The sequence below is a fragment of the Pantherophis guttatus genome, chromosome 2, assembly GCF_059756535.1.
Source record: "Pantherophis guttatus breed Tessera chromosome 2, ASM5975653v1, whole genome shotgun sequence".
NCBI lineage: Eukaryota > Metazoa > Chordata > Lepidosauria > Squamata > Colubridae > Pantherophis > Pantherophis guttatus.
The window spans coordinates 119,157,093-119,169,350 of NC_142064.1; the positions used below are offsets into that span (position 1 = coordinate 119,157,093).

The following is a 12,258-nucleotide window of genomic DNA, read 5'->3' on the forward strand; positions in this document are numbered from 1 at the left end:
TTTTCTTCCAATCTTCCTACTGCCTCTTGAGAAGATAGCAGAATGAAAGTCAACTCTTCTTTATTCTTGACTCTTGGTACCTTGGTAGATACAACCACATTATAGAAAAAGCAGAAAGTCAGAAAAAGATCCATTGAGTCTGCCTTTTGAGTATTTTGGGGATTTTTTCTTTTTAATTTATGTATTATTTTATTTATTTTTAATTATTGTTAAATGTTGGACATGTGTTTATCCCAAGCACGTTTAAACTCAGTTTTCAAAGTGGCTTCTGTTCTTCTGCATTTTGTTTTTACAACCATGGGATTCTCTAATGGTCTCCCATCTAGACCTTCACTGAGCCTCATTCTGCATAGCTTCCCACCCAGAGAAAATCAGCCAGGTGCTGCTGCTTACTCAAGAAGTAAAGCTCCCAAATGTTTTAGCCACTGCCTTCCATAACCTGCTCAACGAGGCAAAAGAGCATGGATAGGAGTTGCCACCTACTCCTGGTCTTTCATTCCAGTGAAGAGTGTGGGAAGTGGCTTTGTCAACTCTACCCTTTGTGGCAAGGAACCTCCCATCTTCCCTTCCTTCTCTTTTTTTTTTTTCAAGCAGCAGAAGTGGGTTCAATAAAGCAGGTTTAAGGAAGGAATGTTGCTCCTACTGTCACTTGTGGGGGGAAAAAAAGGTGCTGTGCTTAGCAACTGTTTTGTGATAAGACTAACCTGGGTTAGAAGAACTAATTTTGTGGAGGTGCCCTGAGTAGGAAAGAGGAGGATCCTGGAGCCGGGCAAGGGAGGCCATTTTGAAAGTGCCCTGTTGCATCCTGCTGTCTCACAGCCAGCCCCTCTCCTAGGGGGGCATGTATGTCTTCCAGCTCTTCGATTACTATTCAGCGAGTGGTACAACACTACTGTGGCAGGCCTTCTGGGAGTGCGTGGTCATCGCCTGGGTTTATGGTAAGAGAGAGTTGCATGATGATTAAAGAATCACCTGAAACAAAGCTGGCAAAGCAAGAGGTGTTTTGCCCCAAATGTTGACACTAGATACAGATCAACCAGCATGTCAGCTGCTTGGCGCGAATCGGTAAAGCAAGCATTCTGGCTAAGAGAGGGGAAAAAATCGTTTCTAATTCTCAAAAGCACAAATGGAATAAATGTGACATTTAACCTCCTTCTGAGGGTGAATCATTTACCGTGTAACATTTAGTAATGGACTTGCATAACGCATATGCACATATGCTTGCAGACAGGCAACAATGTAAAATGCGCAGTCCCGTGTTTAGCTTTTAACAGGAAAGGTGCTTGGGTTATGCCTTGTGAAAAGTTTTTAAGACTCTTCTAAGATAGCTGGCTGGAGAATTCTGGGAGTTGAAGTCCACAAGTCTTAAAGCTGCCAAGTTTGAAGACCTCTGTTTTAGTGGTGCCATTTAGAGAAAATGGCTCTCTTGTTAATACGAGCAGCTCAGAAGTCGCTTAGTGATTAATCGGTAGTATGAAAGAGGGACACACATGCTAGGGAGACTTAAAAGCAGCCAACTTGCTCTGGAATTGCACCTTATGGCTTTCCCATATCACATTGGCTTGCCTTTTTTCACATTTAAAGTAGGATGAGATGACAGTTTTAAAAAGTGGGGAGGGCGGTGTATGGACTGAGCTCTCCTCCCTATCCTCCCCATAAAAAGAGTGGATAAAGTGAGTTTAGGACCCGGGTGACAGGTAAAGGTAAGATTTGGAGATCTAAATCACACATTTGGAAATCTAAACCACACATATTTCATTGTTCTTTACAAGTTAAAAGAAAATGATCAACTGAGACCTCCGCTCACTGAGACCTGATTGATTCCTTGCATTGAAAATTGGCATTCCAGGGACCAAAAAATTCTTTCTCCTCTCCAATTCAGTGTGGTGTTTTACTTGTAAGGCTAATTGGGCTGCTGGTATCTTCTTGCTTCCCAATCACTCTTTACATCACCGAATAGTAGGGGCAGAGATGAAAAGGATCCAGGCTCCTTGCCTGGCCCTAGCAAGTCTCTAGGGCACTCACCTAACTTGCTAACAGCCCGAACTGCTTTGTTGGCAGCCCTACACTTTCCTTAATGTAGGTATGAGTGGAATGTTAAGTAATAAAGAAATAAATGATAAGAGCTTCCCTTGTACCTGCCTTGATTTATATGGAAAGGGCAAAGGGCAAGGCAATCAGAGCTCTTCTTCACAGGAACTGAAAGGTTTCTAGCTTGGTCCTTTCATGTGCTGCCTTGACTGGGCTCCAGGCAATGGCACACCACTTCTGCAGATAAACCAGCAGCATCAGGTATGTGCGAGTGTACGCACGTGCATACACACACACACACACACACACACACACACACACAGAGAGAGAGAGAGAGAGAGAGTTAATACTCTATAATGTATTTTTAAAAGTTGATTATAATTTCTCTTGTCCTTGATGGTTATGAGTACTGGGCTATGGGATGGGACCCATCTGGTTTATGAGCACTGGAGCCAATTTGGAAACACCTTAGTCCAAGTTCCATCTGTCTTGAGGCCTTGAAAGCTGCTCTGGCTTATTTGGCTTCAGGTGTGCATATAAAATAACTGCGCCAACCCAAATGCCCATTTTCATTACCAGTGCCGCAGAGTTTTTCTACTCTTGCCTGCTGAAGAGACTCCGATGCTCTTTAAATCTCACAGCAATCTGGAACTACAAATTGTGTAACCGAGCAGTGCTTTTCATCAGCAGGCCTGAGGGACAAGGTCACTAAGCATGGATTATTTTAAGGGCATGTGCTGTGACTGACAAAAACAGTTCTGGATTTGCTATTTTAAACTCCTAGTGATGCATAGAGGAATTAGGAAATTTCTCCATATTTACATTTGGAGAAAAAATTCTTGGTGCTTTCTGAGTTTGATTATTTTCTTGAGAAGCCCAGAGAGGACCAAGGACCCCTCATTTCAATCCTCAGTACAAATATTCTCCTTTTATTGGAGAGAAACTCATGTGGAAAAGTAGTCCGCCGGATTATTCTAAAAACGGAATTGTATTTACCACCATTCATACATGCACATTTTCAGTCTGAGATAGGAAAGTCTAGGAACAAATTTGCCATGAGATCAGTTGCTCAGACCCCTTTAGTTTTAAGCAAAAGACCCCCTTAAGTCGAGCATGACTTTTGGGAATACGTCCCTGGAATTTTCTTGCAATGTTAGGAAATATTATGCTGTTGCCTTTTTCTGAGACTTTTCAACTTCTCAATCTAACCAGCAGTTCTCAGATCTCCCCTCCAAATAGCAATCAAGCATGGCCCAGCTTAGCATCTGAGATCCCTGTTGCACTCACCCTCCCTCGCATGGCCAAAGAGTAATTAAAGGGTGTTTTTTTTTTCCCCTTCACCCTGTCAGTACTTGCTCCAGCGGGGAGGCAAACCCTACCCAGCATGACACATACACCTCATTTTTAATTATCACTTTACAGCTTGGGGCTGACAATAGTAATGCAGTTTAGATTCCACTCATAGCAGATATTGGAACTTGGAAAAGGCAGAAGATCCTCCTATTAGGCCATTCTTTTATCCTAATAATGGAGAACATAGCAGCATTAAAAAAAAAAAAAAACCTAGTCATGTTCCCTCTCTCACTCTGGTGCTCAAAGCCAACAGAAGGTATTATTTCAGTTTAATTTGTCAGGAGTAAAAAAGAGGAGTGATCTTGTGTATGTAATTAATGTGGCCAAAGGTTGGACTTTAGACATTCTGTTACGCGCCATCCTCAATCAAGGGCACCTCTGTTTTTCCCTTCCTCTCTGAGCTGCTGAGACATAGCTGTGTCCTTGAAAGGTCCCCATTTAATCTGCAGTCACTAGGAGAGGAAGAGCAGACCGGCTGGGCTGCTGAGGTGAGACAGAGGTATGCAGAAAGCTTCAACTGAAGACGCTAAGGACCCTTTTGGCCTTGTCTCACAAGCCCCAGTTGGCCACTGTCAGGAATAAGAAAGCTGGGTGGATATTATATCTCTTGCCACTTCTGAAATTACTCCTAAGAGTGGCTTTGCATGTAGGACAAGCATGGAGGCTGTATTCATTAAACACCCCGGGAAGTTCTGTGATCATGCAAAGATCCAAGGCACTAATGTTTGAAGCAGGCCCAGCCTTTCTGATATCCCTCTCTGGTCTGATCCAGCAAAGCTCCTCTTACATTCTCAGAAGCCGCTCACTCTTTCACTGCTTCCCATCTCCTTCCAGGGGCTGACCGTTTCATGGATGACATTGCCTGCATGATTGGGTACCGGCCCTTTCCTTGGATGAAGTGGTGCTGGATGGTCGTGACTCCTCTCATCTGCCTGGTAATTTTGGGGGATGGAGCTCTTGAGGATTTTTTGTGGGGGGGAAAGCTAGATTTTGGTACATTATTGTTTAGTTCCTAGAGTTTTCCCACCAGTGCAGGGGCCACTTTTTTGGATCAAATAAGTGTTGATCCAATAGTTGCAACAGGAATTGACCAACCAGCTTGCTTGCCCAATCCTGGGCTGAGAGAGTGAACTGGCCCCAAATCACCCAGCCGGCTTTCATGCCTAAGGTGGGATGACAGCTCACAGTCTCCTGGTTTCTAGCCTGTCACCTTAATTACTGGACCAAATTTGGCTCTCAAAGCTAGTTTTCTCCACAAGCCCAGAAAAAAATAAAAAGGAAAGCTATTCATGTTCCTGATTCCATTCAGGTACGTAACAGGCAGAAATTCAGTAGGGGAAAATCTACTCTGTCTCTGGGTCAAATGGACTGTGGGGGGCGGGGGGGTAAAATAACTGGGAAGGACCAGCAAAAAGAACCAGAATCATAGCCGAAGCCTTTCCAGTTTAGGATCAGGTCTGCCTGTGAGCCTTCTAAGCAGGGGTGAAATCCAAAATTTTTCCCTACTAGTTCTATGGACATGGCTTGGTGGGCGTGGCAGGGGAAGGATATTGCAAAATCTCCATTCCCACCCCACTCCAGGGGAAGGATACTGCAAAATCTCCATTCCCTCCCCTCCTGGGGGAAGGATATTGCAAAATCTCCATTCCCACCCCACTCTGGGGCCAGCCAGAGGTGGTATTTGCTGGTTCCCTGAACTACTCAAAATTTCTGCTACCGGTTCTCCAAAACCTGTTAGAACCTGATGGATTTCACCCCTGCTTCTAAGGTAAATCATGTTGAGAAATTGGCATGGCAGGGATTTATTATCGTTATTGTACCAGTGGTGAGGTAGAATAACAGAATCTCACAAGTCTGTTCCAGGTTTCTCTCTGTTCCATCATATATTAAACAAAATCAAGGCAAAGTTACTTATACTTTTCCCCCTCATGCTTCCAGTTATTCATTTATTTAAGACGTGCAAATGGCCACCCAAGTCAAGATACTGGGCAGCATCTAAAATCATGAAAAATACAGAAGGGAAATAACACATAGTCCTGAAATAAACTAAGGCCATTAAATGGTGATCAGGACTATGGTTGTGCGCTGCCCAAAGTTACTTTTGGGGAGATGGCCACCTATATAAATTTGAGAGATAAATAAAGAAATCAAGACTAAAATATACCACTTTTCAACAAGTGGGAATCTACCAGTCTGATCCCAGATACTAGGAAAGAGCCATTTCTTTTATACTATTTTACTGCCTTTCTGAAGGTCCTCGGGGTTGGGCCCAGTCATCTGCCCCAGGAATGTGTAAACTCTTCTCCAAACCTCCACCTCACCCCCTTTAATTAATCATTCCTTTCTTTCCCCTTAATGACTCTCTGATATCTTTCCCAAGATCACTCTAAATTCCTTTACATGGCCTTTCTTTAATGACCACGTTCATGCCACTTTAAAGCTAAAAAGCTGTTGGGGCTCTTTCTCTCCCTTTAAAAAAAAAAATAGTAATCAAACCAGCTGTGCCAGCTCAACGGTATATGGTGCCCCTAGGCCACTTTGACTAATGTTTCCACCTCCCACCGATGTGAAAATTTGCTTTTTCAGAACCATTCAGAAGGAATGGCAGCATTGGTATCCCAGCCCAGTGCTTACTCAGCCTGCAAAGCTGCCCTGCAAATCAGGCATAAGGCCCATTGCTTTCCCCAGAGTATCAAAAGTGGGCCTACATATCCCAAATGCACTCTCATTCAAAATGCCAGCACGCATAAACTACTAGCCTCTCCAGAGAGCATCTGCCAGCATCCTGTTCCTCCCTCATTTCCAAAAGATGCCTCTTGCTGTCAGAAGCAGCTGCTGAGGTAGAGATAGCTGGGATGACGGCAGGCAGCACTGCCTGCAAAATGAAGAAGTCAAACAGTGTGACTATTGACCGGCTTACTAGAAGTTCTGGGGATTGGAGTTCAGCTCGGTTAGAGGGCACAAGGTTGGGGGAAGACAGCTGTAGAGATATTGTTCCTCTGAGAATGCTTAAGATGTCCAAAAAAGGACCAAAGAGAGAGGCTCTTCAAAAGAAGCACAAAAAAAAAAAAAATGAGGTTAAGCAAGTATAAGTAATTTTGTCATATCTGGGACGCATTAGAAGGGTATCAACTGCTGTAGGGCTACAAACTGGGAAGAGGAAGAACTGGCATATTTTAACCCATTGGTAACTCATTTCCAGGGTATCTTTTTGTTCAACATTGCCTACTACAAGCCATTGATCTACAACAACTCCTACGTTTACCCCTGGTGGGGAGAAGCCATTGGCTGGGGCTTTGCACTATCTTCCATGTTGTGTGTCCCTCTTTTTGCTCTCTACAAATTCATCCGTGCCAAGGGAACGCTGGCTGAGGTGAGGCTCTCTCTCCCACATTACAAGAACAAAAGGGTGGGTTGCAGGTGCTGGGGCTGAAACTCTATGCATGGCTGGGGGAAACCCTTTCCAGTTCAAAGGGTCTTCCAGGAAACAATAGCAGGAAGCAGAGTTTGCTACTGCCACCCTCTGGCCTTCATCTGCACCAAACATATGGACGGGAGCATTAGGAACATCAAAATTGTAGGCATGTGCTGAAACCCCACCTAGGACCCTAAACCTTGGCATTCCCACTTGCCAGAGCTGAGAATGTGGCATGCATTGCAATGCCTACACTAGCGTTTGCCCAAGGAAGCTAGGTAGCAAGCCACCTCTTCTCTCCTTTGGCCGTAGATCCTCATGTCCTGACTGTCAGCATTCCAAATTAGGCTCTTGATAATGGAACTTATTTAAGACAGAACCGAAACCTGACACTGACACTCTTTGGCTGTTGCAGTTGTTGGTTGGGCTGCTGGTGTTCTGTTCCTTGGTGTGAGAGCCTTCCAGGCCATTTTTTACAGCTAGTCCTCAACTTACAACCACAATTGAGCTCAAAATTTCTGTTGCTACACGAGGCAGTTGTTGAGTTGTGCCTCATTTGATGACCATTTTTGCCACAAAAAGTGAATCACTGAAATTATTAAGTGAATCATGCGGTTATTAAGTAAATTTGGCTTTCTCCATTGACTTGGCTTGTTGGAAGCTGACTGGGAAGGTTATAATGAACCTAAAGACAGTGTAACTGTCATAAATACATGACAGTTGCCAAGCGCATGAATTTTGATCAAGTGACCATGGGGATGCTGCAACGGTCATAAGTGAAAACCTATCATAAATCACTTTTTTTAGTGTTGTTTTAACCTTGGTCACTAAATGAATGGTTGTAAGTCAAGGACTATCTGTACTTGTTTTATGGACAGAACTATTGTGGGTGTGGTGAGGGACATTTCTGCCCATCTGAAATATTGCCTACGCTTTCCCTTTCCCTCACAAAATTGCCTGTCCCAGGACTGAGGAAAAGGGAGGAAGTGATCTGGAGGAAGAGTTGAATATTGTCATCCATCCTATTCTTGACAGGGTGGAAAATCTCTTAGTTGACAAGAATGCTTTTCCTGTCACTTCTCTCTATGGGTAGAAATGAGAGACCCTTCTGTCATCCCCTACAACAGGCTGGGTGCTGTCCTTTCCCTCCTGACCATGTGATCTTGGCAGGGATTTGGAGCCATCACAGGTTCTGAGAAGATGAGTAGGATTGCCTTGCCAGAAATTTGTAAATAGTGCATTTAAAAAAAATAATAATACACTACTACATGGGGGAAGGCATGAAACATAAAAAGATATCAGCAATATAGCTGAAAATATTAATCCTTGAGTATGTTTGAAAAGAGGGACGCGGTGGCTCAGTGGCTAAGACACTGAGCTTGTCGATCAAAAGGTTGGCAGTTCAGCGGTTCGAATCCCTAGTGCCACGTAACGATGTGAGCTCCTGTTACTTGTCCCAGCTTCTGCCAAGTTCGAAAGCACGTAAAAAATGCAAGTAGAAAAATAGGGACCACCTTTGGTGGGAAGGTAACAGGGAAGGCAGTGTCCCATGCCCCTTTGGCGTTTAGTCATGCCAGCCACATGACCACGGAGACGTCTTCGGACAGCGCTGGCTCTTCAGCTTTGAAACGGAGATGAGCACCACCCCCTAGAGTTGGGAACGACTAGCACATACTGAATGTGCGAGGGGAACCTTTACCTTTACCTTTTTGTTTGAAAAAGAGAGAATGTGGGGTTGATATGAATGAATCCCAAGAATGTGTGTCTCGTATGTGGGATGCCGGGAGGAGGTGAAAGCAAAATAGAGGCGGAGGCAAAAAGGTATAATTTCTGAAGTTTGGTCTGATCCCCACCTCTCTTCCTCTGCTTCTTTGCAGCGCTGGCGCCATCTCACCCAGCCAGTCTGGGGTTTGCATCATCTAGAATACAAGGTGCCCGAAACAGATGCTTTGACCACCCTCTCCCCTGTCCTGGACGGGGGTGCCAAAGTTGTCATCTTGGAGAGTGTCATGTGACCAACGCTCCCCCACTGCAAGAGAGGCCCTGTCTCCGTGCCACTCTGCCCTGGGCTGCCAATGGAGGAGGCGGGGAAAGGATTCCATCTGTGAAGTTGGGGGGGAGTGCTCCCTACCTGTGAGGAAGAGGTATTAGGGATTCTTCATCCATCTCCACCTTTTCCTCTCAAGCACCAGAATGGCTGAGAGGTGATTTAACGAGTTCCCTCCGATCTTTGATCAGAAGGTTGGAGTACTAAAGGCCATAGGGGTGGGGGGGGAGGGAAGTGGGGCGGGGAAGAGAGCCTTAGATTTACATTTTTTTAAAACAAAGAAGTTATTTTTTAAAAGATGAAATATTTTAAATTTCTATATATATTATAAATATATATATATATATACACACACACACACACAACCAGATATATATATATATATCTTTAGCCAAATGCATGGAACACAGATTCCTTCCCATTCAGTGGATGACCGCTTTGGGATCCAGAGCACTGCACTTTTATTCCTTGCTTAGGTGGGGGGAGGAGGGTTGATCAGGTTAGAGAGGGCTGTATATCTGGACCCCGTCTCTGGTTTTGTCAAGGAAGCAGAGTCTGGCACTTAGCAGAAGCAGGAAAGCTTCAAAAGGGAGCTGCTGAGAACCCAGGTCCCTGGGTGCCTACTACCACAGTCAGCAGGGAGACATAAAGAGCAACTGCAATTAGCATTGGGGACTTTATTCTCAGTTTTGTCCCTCTTACACTAAAGCAGCATCTCTCGTTTTTCCTGCCCTTTCCCCAGATCTAGGAGGGTGACGCTCCCCTCATGCCAAAATGGCAGCCCTCTTGGCCTGTCTTTATCAATAATGGGCACTAAAAGCCTTTCTCTCCCCAACCCTCGCCAAACTAGGGGTCAAACCAACCAAATAACTTGAATCACGGGAACCCTTTGTATTAAGACTGCACGATGAGTTTCACAGTATTAACGAGTTTCATAGTATTACAAATTTGCCCAAAATGAGAATACAGGAGAGGGGATCTCCAAGAGCAGGCCCTGCTCCTGGAGAAAACATAGCCCTTTCCTGGCATGTCTTGCATTTTACAGATTCTCTCCCCGACCTCCCCACCGAGATGGACAACACTATTTGGTTCCGATGTTTCAAGTGCCTCCTGTGTTGTCATTGAACTGCCTCATCAACCCACGGCTTCCAAAAGCATTAAAACCTACTTTGCGAAATGGTGCAGCAGTACTTTCTGCCTGGCACCTGCAATTTGCAGGAATTACCTTCTGGGTTGGGGGCATTGGGGAGAGAAGGCACATGATAATTCTCCATAAACACATTAGGGAAAGAGTCCAGGGGTTCTGTAGGATTTGTAGCCAGAATTAGAATCCAAACCTCCCACCCTCCACCCCCCGGGCTGCCTGAATAAATCTTGCCAAAGTCTGCTTCCATGTCAAGAGCAGAACAGCCGTGGATATGCAGGTGTTATTAGACTACAGTTCCCATCATCCTTGGCCGTATATTGTGAAACCGATCGAATTTGAAGTCTAAGAACATTTGAAAGGCCACAGATCCTCCACCTTTATTTGGCATCAAATTATTGGTGCCCCTCTATGCCAGTGTTTTTCAAATTTGGCCATTTTAGGAGGTGACTGTGACCCATGCTGCCTGTGGAATTCTGGGAGTTGAAGTCCACACCTCTTAAGGTTGCCAAGTTTGAAAACATTGCTTTATGCCATCCTTTGCCAACTGGTGCCCTTTGACAGATGTGATGGACATCACCCAGGTTTCTCAGCCAGTACAATCAACAATTGTGCTGGCTGGGAATAGCCTCTTTGTTGAAAGCACCAAATTCAGGAAGGCTGCTATAATGCTTTATGCAACTCCCAATAAATCTTCACTAGTTTTTTTATTTGCACATTTTCTAAGAAAGAAAAAGTGTGTTGTGTAAATATACATTTATTCGCATATCTAAATATCCAAGAGAAACTGAATCTTAACTGTCGTAGAGAGCTTCATACTTGTCTATTTTTAAAAAGAAGCACTTATACAAGAAATAGAAATATTTAATTTTCTTATATTTCTGCAGATTGTACAAAAAAAGGGTGAATAAGAAAGAAATTACAGAAGTTTATTTTGTGACAAAAGTTATAAATATTTTGTCTATATTTGTTTAAAATAACAATCCAACCTCATGAAATAGGGAATTGGATGTTTTTGAAATTTTAGGATTAGTATGTAGGATGATCATGTAACAAATAAGCAGCGATTTGGGAAAAATGAACAAGATCTGGCAGGGAGGGTTGAACTGATCTGCATTAACTAAGAAGTGTGGGATTCATTTCATCGGCTGCATGTAGTTTGTATTGTCTGTACCTAATACTGTTTTCTGGTATGATCAGTTTTAAGGCTTCTGATGTGTTTAACTGCTGCTTCACAGAACAACTGTCAAATCACCAAACCAGGCATGATAATTGCCTGAAAAGCTAAATAGAGCCTCCATAGCCAGTTATTGTGTACCTTTGAATATCAGCTGCTGTGGAAACCTATGGGGGGAGTTTCTCACGCTTGATTTGTGAGTCCCTTGAAAACTTCAGAGCTAGTTGCCATTACAAACAAAATGCTTGGGTTGCATGGATACCAGATCAAATTCAGCAGAACTCCTTAAATTAATTATGTTTATTTGCAAGTCAGAAACACTATGCAAGATGCCGATACAGCATCACATCTAATAAACAAACCTATTTTTCATAATGCTTGGTTCAGAGTTTAGTGCATCCATTTGCAGTTGTTAAATATGACAATCTGCAAGCGAGCTGCATGTGTTTCTTTCACATTGTTTTCTTTTTTAAAAAAATGCATTGTAGAGGTTTTTATGCTTCTTTGATCATTTTTGGGTCTATGCAGCTAATGCATTTAACATGTCTGTTCCAACTGAATTCTTCCTCAATTTATCCCTTCAGGAAAATGGGCATTTTCAGTGCAGTTCTTGCCCACATTTCTTCCAGCTGCCTCCAACAGATCACTGACTCTTTTGATTTTTTCAATTTAAATATAGCGTGCTATTACCAAGATCTCCATATAGGTGTCGTTTTGAGAACCGCATTACCTTGTAAGCAAAAATAAATTTGTGACTCAGTATTAAAGACTGAAAGGCCATCTTTCAGTACGTTTTTCTTCCATTTCCTATTAATGCAGAACACAGTAACTAAAATCTCCTTTAGAAAGTGTGTTGTTTTCAGCCACAGCTTCACATCCCTCCCTGAAGTTAACCTTTGCAGGACTATTCCTCCTGCTTGTTGCCACTCACTCAGTAACAAAGACCATCTTTCATCCTTTTGCACACAAGAGCTACTGTCTTCTTTGCCATCTTTTTTCAAGAATTTGCCTTCATTCTTAAACACACCAAAAACGTTTTTAAAATATTGATGACCACAACCAGGCACATTATGCTAAAAAAAATATTAATT

General features: G+C 43.4%; 1 protein-coding gene across 1 annotated transcript in view; it reads left to right on the forward strand.

The window, feature by feature from the left end:
• Window positions 1–8,949, forward strand: part of SLC6A8 (solute carrier family 6 member 8) — a 30,973-nt gene extending 22,024 nt beyond the window's left edge. The window contains exons 10-13 of the mRNA XM_034434180.3: window positions 836–938; window positions 4,219–4,319; window positions 6,587–6,757; window positions 8,677–8,949. Of these exons, the coding sequence (XP_034290071.2) occupies window positions 836–938; window positions 4,219–4,319; window positions 6,587–6,757; window positions 8,677–8,814 (513 nt within the window). The 3' untranslated portion in view covers window positions 8,815–8,949. The remainder of the gene's footprint in view (window positions 1–835; window positions 939–4,218; window positions 4,320–6,586; window positions 6,758–8,676) is intronic.
• Window positions 8,950–12,258: the final 3,309 nt, after the last annotated feature.